General features: G+C 44.0%; 1 protein-coding gene across 1 annotated transcript in view; it reads left to right on the top strand.

Annotated features, from left to right (window-relative positions):
• Positions 1-23,829, top strand: part of Atp8a2 (ATPase phospholipid transporting 8A2) — a 591,431-nt gene that overhangs the window by 168,173 nt on the left and 399,429 nt on the right. Inside the window, 10 exon segments of the mRNA XM_059273541.1 lie at positions 2,026-2,125; positions 2,669-2,767; positions 3,622-3,667; positions 4,260-4,300; positions 9,606-9,679; positions 11,596-11,665; positions 13,337-13,464; positions 14,483-14,594; positions 20,092-20,257; positions 23,003-23,130. Of these exon segments, the coding sequence (XP_059129524.1) occupies positions 2,026-2,125; positions 2,669-2,767; positions 3,622-3,667; positions 4,260-4,300; positions 9,606-9,679; positions 11,596-11,665; positions 13,337-13,464; positions 14,483-14,594; positions 20,092-20,257; positions 23,003-23,130 (964 nt within the window).

The raw sequence follows: 23,829 nt of genomic DNA on the forward strand, positions 1-23,829 counted from the left end.
TCAATAGAATTTGACAATAATCTTCATCACCATAAAATGAATAAACAATAAATAAATTAACTGTTATATAAAGACATGCGTAAGTTCTTAGGACATTTAATATTGTCTTCCTCCTCCTCCTCCTCCTCCTCCTCCTCCTCCTCCTCCTCCTCCTCCTCCTTCTTGTTCTTCTTCTTCAAATCCTGGTAGTCTAGAACTCCTTAGTGACTTTCCTCCTCCTCTTCCCCTTGCCCCCCCTCCCCTTCAGTGTTTTTGACATGGTGACTTTACTGAGTAGCTTAACTTGGCCTTGAACTCGTGATCCTTGGCCTTGGCCTCCCTAGTGCTAGGATTAGGGGTGTACATCTTCAAGCCTGGCAGGGTTTAGGGGTAGCAGCTTGATTTTGTTGTACTAGGGATCAAAGCCAGGGCCTTGACAAGCATGTCAGGAGAACACCTGCCACTGGGTTTCACCTCCAGTCTGTGAAGTGAGTGTCCTCAAGAGAAGGGATGGTGTCTTCCAGGGAGCTGGGAGAATGTGGGACTCCCAGAACATGGGTCTGAAGCACTGGTCTATACATCAAGCCAGCATCTTGTGGGGACTTCAGCGTGGCCTTCTACTCTTTCAGTGACTGTTAAATGATCCCCTTACTGTTGAGCAGATGTGTGTTTTGCATGTACGCAAATGAAGAGGTGGTATGGCTGCCTTCAAGGTTCTTGTGGATTTACTGTTCACAATTGGAAGATGTGTGCTAAGCTGGTCCAGCTGGCAGGTTTCTGGAGGCTTCTTCAGGGGAAAATACACTTTGAGCTGCTGGGGAAATTCAGAATTATCAGTTCCAGCCTTTCTTGTGCTGGGGAACCAGCACAGCCAGCAGCTCTGAAGATGCCTTCTTTTTCCTGTGTTCTGTAGCTCTGGCTCCCGGGCAGCTTGGCGGTTTGGGATGATGAATAAGCTACAGACCCACGTTTTTGCTGGGCTCGATTTTCTGATAGATTGTCTCCCATTCTTGTTCAATCCCACTAGAACACTCCTTCCCCCAACCTTGTCCTCTCCTGAGAAATGTTGAAAGCTTTTGTCCTGGGAGGGAAATGACCAGGGTCCAATGTGTGCACCTTCACAACCAGCTGCCAGAGCTCAAGTCCACGCCTTGGACCTCAGCCGCACCATGGGTCCCATGACACACAATATGTAGGGAGAGACTGGGTGACCAGCAGTAAACACTTTCACTGGGGTCATTTCACCCCAGTTCCCAGGTCCTACTGCTAGCCAAATATTCACACTCACAAGGAGAAGGGTGCTGGCATATGTTTGGAGTTGCTTGTACACAGAACCTATACAACCTCCTCCCATACTTTTGGATTGTATCTAGATGACTTACATTCCTCAGTGCAATAAATGCTATGGAAATCATTGTTATAGTGTGCTGAAAAGGGGAATCATAACAAAAAAGCTTGTATGTATTCAGTACAGATACAATTTCCTTTCAAATATTTCTTTTTAATCTATGAATGCAGAGGACTGATGTATGAGTTAAAGTAAAGACAACATGATATGAGAATAACCTCTGTGGGTTTAAAGGCAGAAGAGTCCTTTAGAATTTGACCAAATGTATTGGAAGCTAACGATGTAACAGGGATGAGATGGTAGACAGGTCACTAATTAAGAGGCTGCAGGGTGGAGGGAGAAAGTAGCCAGGTAAAGCCAAAGTCTGAGCAAAGTTTGCCAGGTAAAGGGTGCATGGTGGGGGCAAGGAATGGAAACTATTCAGGTGTGGGTGAAACACACAGCCTATCATGTGCACAGGGGTTCATTGAACTGCTATTCACAAGTGTTGCTCTTACAGGCATGTGGCTCCCAGATGGGATAAGTGGCCTGGTCACCCCATGGGAAAGTTGAGTGTTCAAAGTTTGAACTGAAATCACATTGGAAGCTTCTTTGATCAGCTGCGTCCCTCTACATGGGACATACTGTTGGGGGTCACTTTGTTGTTATTTAAGGGTTACCTCTTTAGCTAACAGTAGTACTTTTCTTTGTACTTTCAGTACGGCCAAGTACAGCGTGTTGACATTTCTACCTCGATTCTTGTATGAGCAGATTAGGAGAGCTGCTAATGCCTTCTTCCTATTTATTGCCTTACTGCAGGTAATGGGTTCTTTAAGTACTTGAAATTTGCAAACTCAGTTATGTGCAAAATGAGATTTTACTAGCAAGTATCTTTATTGGAAAAATGTTGGACTATTTGCAGTTAGTTGCCTTCTCAAATAATCACTAGAGTGAACAAACATGGTCTTTGTACAAAACAGACTTGGGAGAGAATTCCTTGAAAAAAGTAGTTACTAAAAAGGGAAGGGGAACTGGTTCTTATGGGTCATACTTGTCGTGTTCACTTTTTTTTTATTAATACATATTCATTATATCAGACACTATATTCCATTGTGATATTTCAAACATATATACCATGCATGTATTTTGGGCATGAAGGTCGTACTTCTAACCTGTTTTCCAAGCACATTGCCATGTCAGATAAACTTTTAAATGTAAACTACTTAGCTAGTTTTTTAGTTAGTAGGGCTTTTGTTGTGTAATGGAAATGGACCAGACTAGGGAGAGTGGGGGTTGAGCGCCATGTTTTCCTTCTCTGTGGAGATGCTCACATGCCACACCCTGTCTTGTGTTTTCTTACAGCAAATTCCAGACGTATCGCCAACAGGACGATACACCACCCTGGTGCCATTGATCATCATTTTAACAATTGCAGGCATCAAAGAGATTGTAGAAGATTTTGTAAGTTTTTGACTCGGCATAATGCAACATCGTATCATGACATTTGAAGTATATGTGACTGGGTGAAATGCTTGTAACAGGAAATAGGGCTACAGCTAACCAGCTGCTAAGGGGAGTAGTGGTGTTTGCTGGGGAGGAAGAGATACTTCAAGAATCCTAGATGACTGTGCAGTGATTCTGAGGCACTTCTATGTTCTGTATCATTTTGTTAGAACTTGGCTGGTGTTTATCGCTATTAGTCCTTGTATCCTGCTTTAGAATGCCTGTATTCAGGTATCAAATGAAGCCTTTAATTAGCACTCTCTGCAAGCAGCTTTGTGCTTCTTATGCCTGAAGTAATTCTCCAAGAATCTTCCTTCTCACGCTTCCCTCACACCTCATTGGCTACAACCACGTTGCCATTATCTCCCTCCATCTCTTCATTTTGCACACACACACACATACACACACACACACACACACACACACACACACACACACACACACACTTGATTCCTCTCACTTATATACTTCATGGAATACATAGTAAATTAACTTGAGAATGAAACCTGCTCTTTGTCGTTGGGTTTATAATACTGAGTCATTGTTTCAGGCTGTCCACAAATAGCTGTGAGGAATTTGAAACGTTGAAGGGCTTGTAAATCATTAGAACCAAAAAGTCACCTAAGCTTCAAGTAGTCACATCGAGATCTAGTCAGTGCTGACAGATGGGTGGCGAACCACCCAGCTTAAATCTACAGCATTAGCATTGTAGGGTTCTTGGCCCCCATTACCCCCTGGCTTTACTGCTTTCCATTTCAATTATTCATCTGGAACATTTGGATGTGAGAACCCTTGCTTTTTTCCTGTTACAGAAGCGACATAAGGCAGACAATGCAGTTAACAAGAAGAAAACAATAGGTAAGGTACCAGGCTCAGTCTCTCTTTCCGTTGTTAGTTTAGGAACGAGTCCTGTGCTTAAGTAACGCTTGATCATGGCTATGGACATTGAGATTAAGCTGGGAACATTATCTATAAAATCTTTCAAGAAATAGAAGAGTGCTAAAATAAAATGTTAGTCTTTATAAGATATCAATGGGATTTTATACTCTGGAAGACAAGATTTTCAGAAATTAGCTGATGTCTCTAGAAGTTTCACGGCTCCACAGCCGTGATTGTTACTCACTTTTCTTATTATTTTGGGTTTTGTATCAATTCAGTTTTTTGTTGCTGTTCTTGTTTCTATTGGAATTATGTAACACCGAGCCTTTTCTACTCCTGGGCTAAATATAAATTTGGTTTGCTTACGTGCACACATAAACTCATGTGTTGGAGAGGTACACATATGGAGGCCTATATTGGCATGGTTGGTCATCTACCATTCTGCCAAGGATATGATTCGTTAGGATTAATAAATACAAGTTTCACAGAGCCTTTTTGGGGTTTGTAGAAAGCTGACATTTTGTTTTGAGTCTCTACAATACTAATCAATGCATTGTTTCTTCTTTTACAGTGTTAAGAAATGGTATGTGGCATACTATCATATGGAAAGAGGTAAGAATCAGTTTTAAAGCTAATGCCAGGAAATATTGATTTGGAGACTTGTCACAGATTACTGATGTTGATGGCAATATAAAATTTGCTGTAAGGCCAAGGCCGTGTCTACTTTATATGAGTTTTCTCATGTAGTCTGCGTTCCCGTGAGAACTGCCATGTGCTCCCTCCTTTCTGGCCCCTTCTGTAAGGACCTAATGTTCAAGCTGTGGACATCTTTATTCTCCAAGGATAGTTCTGGAACCTCACCGCACCTAACAGTCTCTAAACCTCATGTGAGAAACATTTCCCCGGTCTCTTGTCTTCCTTCACCTAAATTCAAATGTTTAGAGCTGTTACCTTTTAACTTTGGAGATTCTTACTTCAGATGTGTTTGGTGGAAAGATCTCTGGGTGTGAGCAGGGTTCCCGGGCAGAGTGATCTCTGGGTGTGAGCAGGGTTCCCGGGCAGAGTGATCTCTGGGTGTGAGCAGGGTTCCCGGGCAGAGTGATCTCTGGGTGTGAGCAGGGTTCCCGGGCAGAGTGATCTCTGGGTGTGAGCAGGGTTCCTGGGCAGGGTGATCTCTGGGTGTGAGCAGGGTTCCTGGGCAGGGTGATCTCTGGGTGTGAGCAGGGTTCCTGGGCAGGGTGATCTCTGGGTGTGAGCAGGGTTCCCGGGCAGGGTGTGGAACCAGTTGCTGCTTTTGTCCTCAGAGTGGTAATAAGAGGGATTTTCCTCCCTGCTGCTAGCAGGGTGAGGGCTGAGTTCATGGAGGAAAGATGTTATTGTTGTTGTTGGCTGAAATCACCTGTGCTGTTTTGGTGTTTTGTATCTGAAAAGCCAGCAGGTTTTTGTTTTTGTTTTTGTTTTTGTTTTTCCCAAGACAGGGTCTCTCTGTGTAGTTTTGGTGCCTGTACTGGATCTCGCTTTGTAGACCAGGCTGGCCTCGAACTCACAGAGATCTGCCTTGCTGTGCCTCCCTTTTATCCAGCTATCTGAGCTGGGCCTTGTTGGTGGACACGTAGTGTTAATTTTAGAGATGCCAATCATTCTAGCACTCAAAACTGATGGGTTCTTCTCCTTGTCGTTTGTTTGTCTTTGTTTTGAAAGAGAAAACAATGTTTTAGAAGGGCAGCTTCAAGTATTGTTTGCTGCTTACATATCTACATTACAGTAAGTGCCTCCTGTGGCCTTGAATGGGAAACAATGTTGCCAGTGTGCCTACAACACTCGCTGTGGTTTTCACTTGACTTTACCCAGTTTAGAACCATCTACCCTTTCAAGAAAACTCCCCTTTGTCGCGTTTTGTGGAACCCTATAACCCCTGTGGCCTCCTTGGCCTCCTACACTTTGGAAGTTCAGTGTGATGGTTCTTGGTCAAAAGGCAGAATTACCAGGGGAGAACCGGTACCCGTGCAGTGGGAAGTGGAGAATCCTCATAGCTCCTCCATTTCTCAGGGGTCTTCTGGCTGCTTCATCCTGAGACAGGCACAAGCATTGGCCAGATGAAGAATGACTTGCATCCAAGTGTCTTGGCACCACTTGAAGTAGTAATGGGACCTGCAGTGTGAATTCTGAGCCCAAGAGCTGGTGGCCCTATGGGCTCCTGGAGTTCGTTCCTGCTCCCACAGGTGCTTGGGATATCACCACCTTGTTGTAGGCCGGGCTGGATACATTGTGGTTTTAATTTCAGTGCTTTATGGTGACCCATCTTAAATGGGTCTGTGAGCAGAGGCCAGAGACTGCCAAGCATGGAGTTCATGCTGAAGTCTTCTTGTGCAGTTGTCCTCAACCATGCAGGCCATCCTTGGTACCCAGCGCTGGTCAAGCACACATGTGCCCTATTTCTAGAATACAGAGGTCTGGAGTTTCCATTTGAAGTTCACAGGAGAGGCTGCTGCTGGCCATGTGCGCAGCTCACTGCAGCCCAGTGCACCCTGCGAGCTTGGCAGGGGTCATGAAAAGATGTTGTTCAAGACAGAGGGTAGGAAACACTGGGGTGTTCTGGAGAGCCACACACAGCTGCACTCCTGTGAAGGTGTGACGTTTGTAACAGCAGCCCCTGGGCTTTGTGTGACTTTGGTCATCTCAGGGAGGAAGATCTCAATAGTGGGATCAACTCAAGAGAGTCCTTTGGCTGCTTAGAATTGAGAGATAGGAGGAGCCTTCTGAGGCTTCCATGAATCCAGGGGCCCAGAAGGGTTTTGTTCACTGCACTAATTCTTTTAGCGAATACCACACACGCCTGGACTGGTTGACCATGTGTAGGGACACCCATACAGAAAGGCATCTTCAGGTTCTGAGTTAGCAGCTTCTCATTGTCCTTGAAACCTCTTAGCACCCGGTTCCTGGGAAGCCAGTGTCCTCTAGAAACGAGGGAAAGGTGTTTTACTTGTCTTCTCGCTTTGAATTAGGAGCAAAGAGTCCACTTCTTTTTAAAAGGACTAAGTTTTCTTTCTGGTTTTTATTCATTGCTCCTTCTTTTTCTAAACTATTTATGTAAGATATTTTTACTTGAATACGTCTTCAGTGCGCATGAGCATCCCCAGCGTTTGCTCTGTGTTATTATGGGCTCCGCTTTGATTTGTGCCTGCCTTCTGCCTTCAGATTACATACTGACTTGCGATTTGATGCTAACTTCACATGACCCAGGGGTTTGGGCTTTGATGTCTGCTGTTCTTGTCTTTGATAAGCATTCTTCTGCACCAGTGGGATGGTTGTTCAAACCCCTCTCATTTCCCAACAGAAAATTAGTGGGTTTAGTGGTGGTGGTGGGTTTAGGGATGGGACTGGGGCCTTATGCATGCTGGGTAAATGCTTTTACCGTTGACTCGCCTCTAGCCCCTGAAAGAACGTTACGTGGTACCTGCTGGTCTGTGTGATCGAGTCATTTCCAGGAGTGGAGCTTTTGAAACTCATTATAATCTAAGTAGAAGAGGGACAGAAAGGCGCGGCACCTCTCCTGTACTCTGTACCTATTCATGCACTAGGAACTGTTTCTCCGAGTCATCAAGGAATTCTCTTGACTTTGACCTTCACACTGACACAGTCCATTAAGTTACGCACAAACCCCTGCGGGAGACTGTGCTTATCCACCTGTTTCACGCCTTAAGCCGTGGTCTGTGTTCACTTAGTCTCAAAAGTAAGTGGAGGAGGCCAGTGCTCAGTAGGCCAAGGTGCTTACTGCCAGCCTGAGTTCCATCCCTAGGATCCACATGGTACAAGGAAAAAAACTCCTGGGGATGACCTCCACACATCCGCTGAGACATATATACTCATACTCACTGATGTGCTCTCTGTCTTTGTCTGTCTTTCGTCTGTCTGTCTGTCTCACAAATACACACACACACATACAAACACACACACAAATAAATAAAATAGAAAACAACAACAACAACCAAAAAATCCGAGGTGAAAGGTGAGGACATGAAGTTGGAGTGAATCACATTTTCTTCTAATTATCCATGCACATTCTACAGTGTACACATTCCATACACATACTACAGTATTAATGTACACACACACACACACACACACACACACACACACACACTTTTTAAAAACTAACTATTGTGTGCTGCCCATCCAATGGTGGTGTCCACTTTCAAAGTGAGGGTCCTGGAGCCGGTTAGAATGCACAGCTCATAGAGAATGCAGTTTTACACTCTAACTGGTGCACACACCAGTGTTCCATCAGGGTGCCCACTTTTAAATTATGGCTGTGTGGAGAAATAGTCTGGTGGGTAAAGGAATTTGCCTTGGAATATTGACAGCCCGAGTTAATATCCCCCAAACCCACGTCAAAGCCAGATGTGGCATGTGCCTGTGACCCCAGAGCTCCTATGACTAGATAGGTAGCAGAAACAGAAGAATCTCTTGGAAGCTTGTGGGCCAGCTCGCTTGGACTGTGTAGTATAGTGGCAAACAGCAAGAAAGGTCCTGCATCCAAAACAAGATGGAGGGTGAGGACTCATGCCTGAGGTTGTCCTCTGACCTCCACATGTGCACCATGGAATGCACACACAACAATAATAAATATTTTAAAAAGATAATGGCTCTAACACTCTGGCTGTATGACCTCAGTCTGTGACTTTGCTTTAAGGCTCCGTTTCCCCATTTGCAAAGCAGGAGAACTTAGCTGTCTCACTTAGTTGAGCCCGTCAGCAGTCCCGTGAGATACAGGCTGTTATCCTTGTAACACAGATGAGAGAGCAAGGCACTCTCATGGTTACACAGCGGCTCAGGGAGCTAGAGAGGGACTTAATCCAGTAGCTCAGGCCAGCTTCAGAGCCACATGTGCATCACCCCTACCATAAGCAGCTATTGAAATGTTTGCGCATTTGAGATGGGTGGATAATTGGAAGAAAATATGATCTTCATCCTGTCCATTCCTCTTCCTGCTCCTCCCTGCTTCCTCCTCCCTCCCTCCCTCCCTCCCTCCCTCCCTCCCTCCCTCCCTTCCTTTTTTAAAATCCTTTTCAGGAAACATCACTGCAAAATTTCAATACTGGGACTGGAGTGTTGGCTCCGTGGTTAAGTGAGAACAACTTACATCCTGTGGTTCAGGACTACCTGTAACTCCAGCCCCAGGGACTCTGACACCCTCTTCTCCACAAGCACCTATACCTAGATGCAAATACATGCACACACAGACACAAAGACAGACAGGCACACACACACCCAAAAGCTATAATTAAGAATAAAAAATGCAATGTGGCTATTCCCCAGTGTCTGCAGGGACTAATTCCAGGTTGATAATAACAGATGTCAAAGTGTATAAATGTTCAAGTCTTTTATATAAAATAGAGAAACATTTGTTTGCATAGAACATGCCTATGTACTCCCACAAATGTAAAATTTCTAGATTACAAAAAGCCCAATGCCATGGCAACAGTACTATGGTGTGTAGCTTAGGAGACAATGCCAGGAAAATCATCTGTGATGCTCAGCACGCAGGCAGCTTTTGGTTTCATTTGTTAATGCTATCGCCTCTCTTTTACTTTTGTTGTGTTTTGTTGAGACGACGTTTCCTGTGCAGCTCAGGCTGGCCTCAGAACTACAAGCACTGGGATCCTAGGTGTGCCCCACCACTCTGGGGGCAGCTGCACTTTTTTTGCAAATATTTTGCATTTATAGTTGGTTGAACTCACAGACATGGAGTTTGTGGGTATGGAAGCCAGCTGTGGCACAGTGGAAACATCTGCCCTTTGTTCTTGTAGCGCGTGGCTTAGTTATGTACTAATTTTCTTCTTCACGTATTTAACCACCCTTATCACATATGAGCTTTCTTTCTTTTCATGCCTTCTGTCTTGTCCCTGGTCTCTAGGTGGCAGTGGGAGACATCGTGAAGGTCCTCAATGGGCAGTATCTTCCAGCAGACATGGTCCTGTTCTCCTCCAGGTCAGGTGTGCCAGTGGGCACAGGTTTTGAAATGAATGTTAAGGACAATAAAGTACTAAATGAACTGCAGAAATCTTGATTCATCTTTTTCTCTTCTTTCCCATGAGTTCTCCTCCCACAACCCTGACCTTTACAAGCTGAGCATCCCTAATGAACTTTAATTTCAGATTTGGGGAGAATTTTGGATTTCAAATGTTGAGATTTGAGATGTTCAGTTGTTAAAGTCTGTGCAAATATTTAAAAATTCGAAAGAGTAGAACATTGGGAATACATCTAGCCTCCAGCATTTTGGATAAGTTAGGGATGCTCAGCCTGGACCTTTGTCAATTGCCTTCTCTGCTGTGACTCTTAGCTGCTCCTTTTTGGTTTGGTTTGGTGTTGTCTCCTGTTCATCCCCTGAGGTTTTTAGAACCTTTCTGCTGGTATTGACGGCTTTAGCTCCCAGTGACTGTAGGGTAGTTCTCACCTGCCAAGACACTGGTAAAGGGAGTGAATGTTCAGTGACACCAGGAGGCAGTGTAGCTGAGACTTGAGCCCTTTCTTGGTCAGTCCAGCCGGCAGTCTGTCCTCTAGCCTTCGATGCTGCCTGTGAACAATTGTTCTGAGAATCTGAGGCATTTTGTCATCATAGACACAGCCTGCAGGTGGCCCTGCTCTTTGCTCTTGCCCCAAACAGTTGCCACACCTTGGGCAGTTTTGTACTAGAAACAGTCATTGCCACACAGGGATGTGCATGCCGAGCTGGGTACCACCACCCTTGGCCTTCTTGGCTGCGTGTGTGAAACACATACTGCAAATAATGGAAAGCCAAATCCAGGGTAACAGAGACCTTCTGTTCTGGAGTTCAAGGTGATAGTATGCATTGTTAAGTCGATAATCCCTCTATTTATATGCTGCTGGGAAATGCAGGTGCTTAAGCAGTTTGTGTTTTCTTGGATTGCAGCCATGTTCCTTGTGTAAGATTTATCCCATGTTAGGAACCAAGGGATAAAAGGTTTAAAGATAGGACCCAAACCTATGGAGGGAGAAAGAGCCATAAACAATGGGTGTGACTCATTGGCCCTATTCAGTAGGAATGAAGAAACTATTAGAATATGTCAGTTGGCAGTTTGGGCCAGGAAATTTGTCTGTGACCTCAGGTAAGCTGACTTACCATAGATGGTTTGCTACACCGACAGCAGCTTTGGGGGGCTCCTCGTATCTGAGTGGGTGTTTTCTGTGAGCAGCCTAATCAATGGCTTTTAACCCCAGATACCTTTCGTATTAGTACATGGAAAAACCAAGGCACAGAGAGCTTAAAGATCTTTCCAAAGTCCTATGGCTCCTCAAAGTAGCATCAGGGAGAGAGTCCTTTCTCGACCACTAACTCTACTGACTAACTTGAACCAGGAGGCTGGAGGTGGGAATATAGTGTATACTCTGCTCACTTTTACGCTCTTCTTAAAATTGATTGAAGAGTTGCCCTCTAACATTGGGACACATGTAGGGAAACAGTGGCCTGCCTGGCTTGGGCCTCTTTTAATTCCTATGGCTCTAATTTTCTTAAAGATGTGTTTGTTCTGAGCCTGCCAGGGTAACGCTTTTGGTCAGGGGCAGGAGGGTCCTCAGCCTGTGAGAATCACTCTGTCTCATGAGTGGGTTTTATTCTCATTCCAGTACAAAGGCCTGCCCCCTTCACATCTATTCTCAGTCATGGTCCAGTCAAGACCAAGCACATGGAGATGAAACTGGATTATTGGTGTTGAGCTCCGCAGATGAGTGTGTAGCTCTCTCTCTCATCCGTTGTGTTACTAGAACAGCATTTATAATAGTGTATTTGAAGGGCGGCCAGCAAACGGTTTCCACAGCAGAGGTTTCATGAGCTGGGGATTTGTGGAGAGGATGGTACTAACCTTGGCCTTTCCCCTTCCTCATAGTGAGCCTCAGGGGATGTGCTATGTTGAAACCGCTAACCTGGATGGGGAGACGAACCTTAAAATCCGACAGGTAAAGTCACTTTGTGACTCACATTGCTACAGGAGGTCAGGCTGCAAATATATGACACAAATACCCGCCATGCACCTTGTGGAGAAAAAATTGTTCGGCCATGAAATGACACGTTAATCCCTAGTGGAAGCTGTGGAAGTCTGTGCCCCCAATTATGAGGAAACCTTGTTGAGGAGGCTAGGAAGCTTAGAAAATGAGTTTCATCAGCTTAGTGTATCACGACTCATTTGTAGCTTCCTAAGCTCTGCCCACAGTGCTCAGGACAGGGGCATCCTCATGAGGCTGAGTTGGGCAATGGGAAGAAAGCCACTCTCTGGGCTTGTGAAGTAGAAAGATCCAGGTGCCTCTGCATTGTGGTTGGAGCTACTGTTCTAACAGTGGAGAGCCAAGCATTAGATGCATTGTTTCCATACCCTGAACTATTCCACTACTCTTCCTCTAAGCTGCCTGGGGTCACCTGTGGAAATGGTTCACTACCATCTTGACCAACCCCCTACCCCCAAAACCCTATAAACCGTGCAGAACGAGAGGTGCAAATCTCTGGGTTCATTTTAAGGACATGTAGGAAACTGTCCAGGCCGCTGGGGATCTGCGTATCTGAAAAGCTACAAAGTATCTGAAAGATGTTTAAAGAAGCAACATGTGACATTCAGTGTCGCCATGGTGAGGCTGGTAGGTGTGTCCAGGCCAAGCAGAGGGCTCTGTGACTGAAAAGGAGGGCCGAGTTTCCGCAGCACATGCTGAAAAATGCAACAGAAGTTTAAATGTAGATTCTCTGGTCACCAAAGCTCTGCAGATGGGCCACCACCTTTCCAGTGCTCTGGGTTGAGTTAACCCTGCTTGAGCTGCCTGGCTGATTGTCACTGAAAAGGAACCATTGTTCCGAAGCCAGAAGAGGAAGCTGCGTGGAAGGGAAAGACATCTTAGGAGAGACTGATAAAACACAGCCTTACGGCACAGGGAGGGAATGGGGGAGGAGAGAAAATACGATCAAATATATCGAATGAAATGTTTTTTTCAGGGACAAAAAAAGAACCCTATGACACAGAAATAAGTTCAGCACAAAACAGATACAAATTAAAAAAAAAAAACCTTACCACACAACTGTATTGTAAGATACAATACAATAGTCGTTTGTGAATAAAATACTGAGCATTTAAGACCCTTGTGGGGTTTTATGTTGTTGTCGTTGTTTTGCGAGTTTGTTTTTCTGCTTCACAAAACTGAATTTAATAATTCTGTCTGTGTGTCTTTCTATTTCCTATGGACTACATTTTTTTTCTGTTTGAAGAAGCATTGATGAGGTTCAGCAAACTATTTTGTTAGGAAGTATTCAGAATAAAGAGTAATGAGTGGTGTGTACTATAGAATGTTAAAGGATCCTCCAGTATTGCAGGATGGTGGTAGCATCGCTTTCTGTCATATGTTTCAATGCCTCAACTATAATTTAAATATGGCTGTCTCTAGCAGGGGTTGGGGCTTCCTCTTCTGCACCGCTGAAATCTCGGTATCTTTGTGTCAAACTGTGCAGCCTGGAGGGGTGCTATATGACTTATCACGTGATCGCATTGCAGATGGCTCATTATGTCCCTACGACTGACAGAATGCCGTGCTGTGTCTTAGACACGGATGGCAGTGTTTGATCTCCGTTGGCTTGTCGTTCCGTTTCAGGGCTTGAGCCACACAGCCGACATGCAGACGCGGGAAGTACTGATGAAACTGTCGGGAAGGATAGAGTGTGAAGGGCCCAATCGCCACCTCTACGACTTCACTGGCAACTTGCACTTGGATGGGAAGAGGTCCAAATCTCCTTTTCTTAATTATTTCTCCTCCTCCTGTTCTCCTCCCCCACCTTCTTTTTAATGTGGCCAAGAATTCCTGGAGCTTTGAAAAAATCCTAGTTTCGTAGTATTTAAAACAGTGCGATTTCTTCGTGTTTAGCCCATTTCTGAGAGACTGAAACACTGTTTAAATTCATTTAAAACTTCCCTTACATTGAAGAAGAAAAGAGCAGATTTTTTAAAAGAAGCAAGCCAAAGACCTCACATGGGAGGCAGATGAGTGTTTCTTGTTAGCTTTCTTCTACAAAGCACTGTTTCTATTTTACTAATGATTTTGCCGTGTGGTGCATTGCAATGCTTGCACATGCTAGACAGACCAGCCCTTCTTCAGTGCGCCTCACTACAGCTCTGTTTGGCTTTAGAAAGCTGAATGAAACGGGGCTGTGAATATGGCACAGTCAGTGAAATGCCTATTATACATGCATGAGGGCCATAGTTCGGATTCCCAGCCTACATTAAAAGCAAATGCCAGTGCTGGGGAATTGGCTGGGAGATCAGCGCAGATTGGCTGATCCCTGAAGTCCATTGGCTAGCCAGCTTAATCAGTGACAATGAGAGACTTCGTTTTGAAAACAAGGTGGAAAGATAAATGATGTTGACCTCTGGCTTCCACGTGTGTGTACCCATGTGAACACGTAGATATCACACACACACACACACACACACACACACACACACATTGTGGTAGATTGGTTTTCACAAATGAATAAGCTTGAGGCTTTTTAGCATTCCCTTTTTCAGTGTTCCTGCATAACAGGATTATGAGGCATAATCCTCTCCGATATTTTATAGAAAGAAAACCCTATCCTATGCTATAGTGAAGAATGGATAAAGCAGACATTTGGGGTGGGGTAGGTAGATTAAGCAAAGCATAAATTCACAAATTTGACTGTGATTTATTGTTGGCTTATGTAAGGGAAAAGGCATGCTTATTTGACAGATTATCAAGAAATAGAAATGTTTTTCTTCTTCTTAGCTCTGTTGCCCTTGGGCCCGACCAGATCTTACTGAGAGGCACCCAGCTCAGGAACACTCAGTGGGTCTTCGGCGTTGTTGTGTACACTGGACATGACACCAAACTCATGCAGGTAAAAGGTTTCTGTGGAAGTCTGTGCTGACCGTGCTTGCTTTACTGTTTCTTTCTCCCTTATTCTCCTTTCCTTTGAGGGTGGAAAATACAGACAAACAGGATGCTCACATTCATCCAAGAGTGTAAACTCAGGGGAAGAGTGACTTTTTTATTTCCTTATGTGACTCTTCTGGCCGTTGCCACCATATTCTTGGCCACAGACTCTCTGAATATAAGTGGTCTTGGTTGTCTAGATTCAAGAGGGACAGCTGACTCTAACTCTGTCTTCTGGGTGTAAGGAGAGCTTAGTTACCCTTTAAGAATTTCTCTAATTGTCCTATGAATCCCACTAATTAGGATGTTATAGTAAACTCTTATACATGAATTCTAGGTCATTTAAAATAAAGGAACAATGAACTAATGTTTATTCTTCATACACCAAAGAAACAGAATTCATTTAAAAGAGTTTTTCTCTTTTTCACTGTTAATGCTTTTTCCTAAATTTTTGTTTATAGATTCATAGCCCATATTTGTATCCTGACATATTTGGCCAAATGTCTTCTGAACTTGTACACGAATCTCTTTATCATCTCTTACATTTCCTCTGATACATTTTGGCATTTGTTGTATGACACTGTTCCTGGAGAGATGTGAAGAAACTTCTAGTCAGGGAAATGATAACAAACCAAAGCATAGATGCCACCAACGTCCAACTTGGTGGATCAGTGCATTTATTGGGGTCACCTGTGGGAACATGGGTAAGGGGTGACTTAGAAGAGCAAAAATGACTCAAAGACAACTACATCACCAGAGCCCACCCAGCATGGGTGATGGATCACAGAATCCAGAAATCTAGAGCACATTGCACAGCCTCCAGACAGCTTGACAGGTCAGGGAATGTCCTTGGCAGGCAGCTTAGTTGACCTGTGCCTCTTCCAGGTCTCTGTTTCTTCCTGGCAGCTCAGTTGGTCTAAGCCTCTTCTCAGCAGCTCAATGGGCTCAAACTATCTTTCAATGCAGTCCTTACTGTTTGTAGATTCTTGGGAAGGGAGGGGCCTAGTGAATCTGATCAGTTTCAGGGACTTCCTGAAGTCTTTGGGTTGTTTACTTCCCAAGCTTGAGTAGCTTCCCTGCAGAATGAAATGTTTCACTTGAGCTTAGAAAATCCTGTGTCTTAATAAGCTTCCCTTTTAGATGAAAGTTTTTATATCAGAGGAAATTACTACATAACAGTATTGTATTTTGTTAATTAAAACTATTAAAGAGAGTTGGGTCTTCTGCTATTTTATGTAATTTCCAAAGTCACATTTGGCTTATGTCTTGGTTGAAAAATGTTTACAGCCACTGTTCTTTGAGTCTTGTACTAAAACATCTGGGTACATTAGCAAAAAGGCTAAATCTTCACCTTTGGGGGCCAGGCAGGTAAAGGAGTAAAATAGAAAATACAGAAAGTAGGGATGTACTTACTGTAAACTATGCCATTACAAAGTTCCGTGGATATATAGGTAAGAGTCTCCCAGCCCAGGCTTAGAGTGCTGGTTAATGCAGTGAAGACATGGGAGGAATCTGGATTAGAGGGCTATGAGAGTTCCTGAAGTTGAAAATGACCCTTGGAGTTGAGTGACAGGTGGATGTGAGGGTACAGTACTCCCCTCTGAGTTTCGGAAGTTGAGGAGTTGTAGACTGGGAGACCTGTGGCTGATCCATGTGGCTGATCCACGGCAGTGGGAGCTCGAGAAGCTCAAGGGGCAGTCCAACAGTGCCAGGTCCCTTAACGCTGAGTAGAAAGGGACTCAGAGCTGCGATTGTGAAGGCAGACTGAAAATGGGGCTGGAGCAGAGAAGAATTCCATGAGCCAGTTTCTCAGGTCTTCAGTGTTGGCGAGATTCAGGGAGGTGACCTGCTGGGGGAAGGGAAGAAGGTCTACGTCCAATTGGTGTGGACTTAGAAGAACAAAGGCTCAAGTAATACTCCAGGGTCTTAACTCCAGGAGAGCTACCTCTGGTGCCAGTGGGTCCTGACTGAGGCACCCTCTTTTGGCAGAGGTATCTGATTTGGGGTGTCACATGTCCTTAGCTGGGTAAGAGGAGTGGCAGGAGGAGAGATCCAGAAGCATGGAGAAGACACACAGCATTTTGGGTGTAACAGGAGGCCTCCAGGCTTAGAAGAATACTCATAGAAGGTGTGTTGGAGGGTCACTCATAGCAAGCAGAAACATGACTGGCTGACGGCCTCCACGGCAGCCCTGGAGTGAATGAAAATCGTTCAGCAGGCCTGCGTTCCTGCTCAACTCTCATTCATTCACAGGATTAGAACACTTAAAGTTTATTGTCTCTGAGCAGTCTGCGTAGAAAGACCATCTTGATGGATGGTTTCACACTCCGCCACCTCTTCAGCAGCCAATTACCAGTAGCCACAGCAAACCCTTGGAGGTATGCTCCCCACAGCTTCTGTATTTTTGTAACAAGCAGTAAAGAGGCTGTGTGTGGGTAGCTCAGATTTGGGTAGAGTACCAAGGCTAGGGTTTGGATCATGCTTATTAAAAGTTCAAGCTTTCTCCAAGTTCCCTTCTACCCTGGGTGATTTTTCAGGGTATAATATTCTTCTTCTAGATCACATATTAATATTACAGCTTTGGAGCTCAAGCCAAATATAATTTGTATCAAAACATCCCCATCATGGCTTCAGTGGGCAGGATGAATCCGTGCCATTTGCACACTTTGAGTGTGAGGGGCACTTTCCTTGCCCTCTGTGTGACAAACCTTGGCAAGACTTACTCCTGTTGACATACAGAGAGTGATGGAAAACCCCAGAAACATCTGTGCTAGATGTGCTGTGCCTTTAGGGCTGAACCAACAGGAACAATGAAATTTCAAAAGGAATATAAAATAACACAACAGCTGGAAGCCATTCTGTTCATGTAATAACATTGTGTCTACACTTGTGTTTTTGATGGCTGAGGGGAAGCTGAATGGCTTTGGGGTTCTGAAGCTTCCACTGTGTACCTTTTACCCTTCAGAGCTCCCTCAGTTCATGCTTAGTGTAGTTATACACAGCAAACACTCAGATCATTTCTGTTGGTTGACTTAATGGGAAAGAGGTAATCAATAATTTTAGGAAACATTGATGATAATAAGGCATACATGGTTTTATGATTCACATATATATATATGGATTCATTTATTCCTTGGTATGAGGAAGGTACATCCACTACTTAAAATATTTATTTTTACTTAATATGTATAGGTGTTTTGCTTGCATGAATTTCTGTGCACCATGTCTGTTCAGTGTTTGCAGAGGCCAGAAGAGAGAAGAGGGTGTCAAATCCCCTGGAACTGGAGTTAGAGATGGTTGTGGGCCACTATGTGGGTACTGGGAATTAAACCCAGGTCTTCTGCAAAATCAGCCAGTGCTCTTAACCACTGAGCCATCTCTCTAGCCCCAGTACTGCAATTTTAAAAACAGAGCAACTAAAGCACAGTGTTAAACTAACCCCAGCTTAGCTTACGAATCCAGAAAGAGTGAGGACTGAGCTGAAATCTAGGTTGACACACTCCAGACATATTCTGACTAGCATTCTGGTTTTGCTTTCTCGGGAGGAATAAGATGCATACAATTCAGGTCACATTCCAGCATTTGCAAAATCTTGTGGTTGGACCCATTTTTATTGTAGTCCAAGACATCAAAGTGATAGTGTCCTTTAAGAATTTCATAAAAAGAACTTATTGTTCTAATAGGAATTGAGCATTAAAAACTCATTACTGCAAGTGGAAATGTTTTGGAAAAGGGAGTGAGTGTGCCAAGCTTGGCTTTCCATCTTGGGCATGTGTTGAACCCTGGAGTTTTAGGTTGTTTCCTTGTGTTGGATGAAAAGTCTGTTTTCCTAACTCTGGCGACTGGTTGGATTTCAACAACTTGAGCTAACTGATAGGCTCACAGAAATGCCAGCTTTTGTCATTTTTTTTTCCTTTCCTGAAAATTTAATGACTCTTAGTTAAACACAATAGGGTTTCAACATGAGGCCAGATGTGGGTGTGCCATCCCGGGAGCCTCCCTATGGAGCTTGACTAAGATGGCCTTTGCTAGCAAACCTCCATCTTGACCCTGGAGGACTTTTCTTCAAAGTCTATAAAAGACAACTCAGTAAACTAACAACAGAGCAGGACAAAACTAAATGGAAGATACCTAAAAGACAGTCTAAAACTCCTAGTGTGACAGTTCCCTAACTTGCCTACCTTCAGTGACATCCATAGTGCTCACACTAGACAGAATTTCTGTGTCTACAGTGGAATTCAGAAAGATATGGGTGATGGCTGTGATGTGAGAGTCACTGTGTACTAGACTGAGCTCATCTAGGAAGTCAGGCTAATCTACTCATATCAGAGTCCCAAGTCACCTCTGTGAAGTCCTTCGTTGGGGCCCATCATTGGCCCATCATACCAATCTTTGGGGATTTCTTTTATAGAAGGTTTCAGGTATATAACTATCCTGTTGATACTACATGATGGACTTTTCCATTGCTGAGAGGTTGCAGTCTCACATCTTCCATGTGAGATGCAGTGAACCTCGAGTGCAGCTTCCCTGAACATCTTGGTACCTAGGTCCTAATACAGGCACTCAAGGTGGTCCTGCCTTAAGGAGCTTATTTTTTACACCTCTTCAAGCTAACCTTTCATTCATTTGCTTTGACACCTACACATGTTCTCTCTTGCTTTATTGATGCATTTATATTTGTGTCTCTTTCTTTTTTATTCCTTCTTACTAGAAAGAACATTTACACTTTAAAAATCTCTCTTACACTTATCACAGAGCTGAATTATTGCTTTAAAGGTTCTCCTTAGATTTTTATGGTGAAGAATTATCAGTGTATTGGTTTCTTTTAGACCATACTTAGATTATCTAGAGCCTTCTGTGTCTATGAAAGTAGCTGATGTAATGCTAAGGTGTAAATAAAAGTATGGACTAGATCATGCAGAGTTGGAGTGTTGTCTTAGTCAATGATCTATTGCTATGAAGAGACATCATGACCAAGGCAACTACTTTAAGAGAGAGCATTTAATTGGGGGCTTGCTTACAGTTTCTAAGGCTTAGTTCATTATCATCATGGCAGCATGCACGCAGATGCTGGAGCAGTAGCTGAGAACTACATCCTGGTCTTGGCATGGGCTTTTGAAACCTCTAAATTCATACCCAGTGACACACTTCCTCCAACAAGGCCACACCTCTTAATCCTTCTAATCCTTTCAAATAGTGCTACTCCCTGGTGACTAAGCATTCAAATATATAAGCCATTTTTATTCAAACCACCACAGGTGAACCCTTTAAACTGGAGAATGTCTTTTAAAACTGGGCTGTTTACTCAGGAGTATGATGCACTTTTTAATTCCATCATTACTTTGGAAAAGAAACAGTCTTTTTCATTTCCATCACTGCATGTGATTGTCTTACTCAGTGTCTCCTTACCCTTGCCCAAGCCTGTTCTGTGATGGTTACTGCCTTTCAATACCGGTTTACAGAACTCAACAAAAGCACCTCTCAAGAGGTCCAACGTCGAGAAGGTAACCAACGTGCAGATCCTGGTGCTGTTTGGCATCCTCTTGGTCATGGCACTGGTGAGCTCGGTGGGAGCCCTGTACTGGAATGGGTCTCATGGTGGAAAGAGCTGGTACATCAAGAAGATGGGTGAGTGCTGGGGTGGCTGCTGCTCACTTCTGTGGGACAAACCTCTTGGAAGGTCCTTCCACACAGGGTCTGTGGGTGGTAGCCATGCCCTCCCTCTGTTCCCATGGCTACCCTGCCTATGCCAGGCCTTCTTGGAGAGAGAACAGATTAGGAATCATGAGATGAAGTGAGGATGGGTGTATCTGGGAACTGTTCTATGCTCTAATGATTGTTTCTCAGCTAATTTTCAAGACACTTTCTCATGGTTGCTCTAGGGATGACAACATGAGAAACCATTTAGATTATTACTAACTTAATTCACAAACATCAGACCAGCTCATCTCCAGGCTCCCCCCAACCCCCGCTAGTGCTATTATTGTCATATATACACTGTGTGTAGGTACTGTCAACCTAACAACATGTTATAATCAGTGCTTTGTATAATCTAGGATATCTTAAAGAACTAAAAGGAAAAAAAGATGCATGCTTATGAACTTGTTTCTTTTAACCTACTAGTTCGCCATTTCTGGAAGTCTCTGTGGATGAATTAGTAGCTGGTATCATCTCCTTGCTTCATCCATCTCACTGTCTTCTTACTGTTTGTGCTAGCATCTAGATTGTACATAGACAAGGTCTTCTGTGCTGACCAGGATGAACTCTTAGCGGAACTTCCCTGGCTACCCTTTCCCATGAATAGCTCTGCTAAATTTCAAGCCAGTTTTCTGTTTTTCCTTACTGTATATGGGGACACTTGCTTTCCCTGACCATTAGCCACTGAGATCTATAGTTTTTGATTGGACATTGCATATTGCATTTTTTCCATACTTCATTCAAATGATGTGAGTTACCTAGGTGTTCCTGTCCTGTCCTGTCCTAGGGTAGAATGTCTGCATCTGGGGATGTAGATAATGGTAGTCAACCCGATAACCACTACCACCCACTGGAGCAGAACCAACATGACAAGAGTCTATGAGTGGAATAATAGTCCAAGGTGCTAACTGTTCTTACAAGAGTTGGCAGATTTTCTTAATACATGCATTTGATCCATTTCTTGGGACCTAACTTGATTTTGATGATTCTGTCTGGTTTTGCTGCTTGGTGGGGCCTAGGGAATAGAGGGAAGATCTGCCATTCTCTGACCTCAGCAAAAATAATAGAATTTAGTGGCAAAAATTTCGTGATAAGTCTTAAAACTTTAGAGTATTGCCTTGGCATCATTGTTATTGACATTTCTCAATTATTTTTAAATGGATTTAGACATGATTTTACTCTTCCAATTTCTTTAATCATAAAACTCTCAGGTTTTGAAATTCAAACTCATGTTACCCATTTTTGCTTGTTTGTTTTTAAACAAGGTCTCATGAGGTAAAGGCTGGCCTTGAACCCAGTCTGTAGCAGAAGCTGGCCTCAGATTCCTGGTGCTCCTGCCTTCAAATGCTGGGATTACAGGCTTGAGCTCCTGTGCCGGTTGCTCCTTTATGAACACGGTCACATGACTGTGGTTTGAGTTGTAGTTGATCATATCACTTGGTGTTGGCTTTGGTTATGTGGCTTGCTTCAGATGTGAAGCCTAGTTCATCTAAATGTAGTTTTATATTGTGATCTGAATAAACATGTGGCGTCAACACAACTTTGGGGAAACTGGCACTTGAGTGGCTCAGATCATGCTAAGCTCCAGTGCCAACTGTGTCGTGTCAGGGAACACAGTCCATATACGCACCTGCTCGGAGAAGTCAGTTTACATTCCGCTGCCCCTGTTGGTGCTTGGATTTCATTTCTTATCAAATTTGGTCCGGTTTTAACCTCCTTTTCATTGATTTTGTTTGGCTGAACATTTTACATAGTGGTAGATACTCTCTTTTCTTCTTTTGTGGACTTGTTTGGTTTTTCGGCAAGCCCAGACATTCTTGGGGTTCTGAGGCTTTAGAGGTAGGTTTTCTTTACATAGTCACTGCTCTTTGACGTCATATGTGGTTGTATGTCATGTTATAGAGCAGTTTTGGTTTGTATTAAAAAGTCACAAAGTTTTAATTTCTTAATAAATTTTATTGGCAGATCAATTTTATTCCTAAACAAATGCCATACTCAGGGGACACTTGAGTTATTGGGACTTATGGATCCTGTTTAGCAGCTCCTTGATTGTCTAAGAGAAGCAGATAGGAAAGTAGTCTGCCATGGAGAAGTGGTGCCAGCTGGAGAGTGGAAGGCTTGGGGGCAGGTAGAAAATGAAAGGCTGGGGGATGTCAGCTGGCCAGTCAGTGCTTGCTTCTCTTCCTCGTTCCCATCACCCCTCCCAGGGTTCATCATCTGTACCATGCATGTGTCAAGCCTTCCCACTGGAAGACTCAATGTGTGTGGCTTGGAGCCATTACACATTCCTGATTCCCAGGCATAGTCCTCTGCTTGCCTCCTCCACAACCTCCTCTCTTGGTTCCTGCCATGTTGCCTGACCACCCCCTGTAATAGCCACATCCTCCTTTGAGGCCACAGAGGACATTCCCTTCCCAGGGGAGGGCTGTCTCTGCTCTTTCCTCTGCCTCCTTCCCCAACCTCTAAAGAGAAGCCAGCACTACCCACAGGGACTGAATTCCAACAGTCTTTGGAGTTTGCACTGGCACAGTAACTCCTCAGTCTCAAGACAGGCACATACGCTTTGGTTGGGAGCATCTTTTAGGGGAAAAAAAAAGTCTAGAATAGCAAAATGGAAAGAAATGAAATGGAGACTTCCACTAAAGCTGTATGGATTGTCTTGGTTTTTGTCTGTAGACACGAGCTCAGATAATTTTGGCTACAACTTGCTGACATTTATCATCTTGTACAACAATCTGATCCCCATCAGTCTGCTGGTGACGCTTGAGGTTGTGAAGTACACGCAAGCTCTCTTCATCAACTGGGTGAGTTTCTAAGCAGAGTGTGAGACATGAGCTCCTGGAGGGGTGCCAGCCCCTGCTTTCTAGTACTCTGCACAAGCCTTTGTCATTTCACTGAGTCCCAGAAAGGAAATCGTAGAGGCTGTTTATTATTAGGTCATGGGGTTAAGCCAGCCAAACTGATGACTGGCAAGCAATGCCATAACCATAGTGGGGAAGGTGGGGGAAGGATGCCAGTGGGTGCTTGTCATCTGGCCACCATGGCCGTGCTTCTCAAGTCCCCTTTATGCTAAGGAAAAGGCTTCTCATGTGTACTCACTAGAGTGTCCATTCTGCACGGGTTTCATCATGACAGTCACCCTGGATGGATTGTAGGGGCTGAGGTGGGGTTTTTTTAAGGGACTGTCATGACCGTGGCCATTAAACACTGGGCCTTGTCACTTTTTTTTTTTTCCAACCAGGCACCTACATGTGTGTTTTACTTTGATTTTCACAACAAGCCTGTGAATGAGGCATTGACCCAGCTCACAGCCAGGGCATGAGATGATTGTCTTGAACCCAAACCTAAATACCATGGGTCATACTGGGGCCCAGGGTTTCTGCATCCTGATTGCAGCTTCATTCCAGCCAAGTTAACAGTTAGCATTTGGATGATGGTGGAAGGATTTGAAGTGGCCAGAGTCTGTGTTAATCTGAATGAACTATTAGAATTACATGTTTTTC

The sequence above is a fragment of the Peromyscus eremicus genome, chromosome 9, assembly GCF_949786415.1.
Source record: "Peromyscus eremicus chromosome 9, PerEre_H2_v1, whole genome shotgun sequence".
Taxonomy (NCBI): Eukaryota; Metazoa; Chordata; class Mammalia; order Rodentia; family Cricetidae; genus Peromyscus; species Peromyscus eremicus.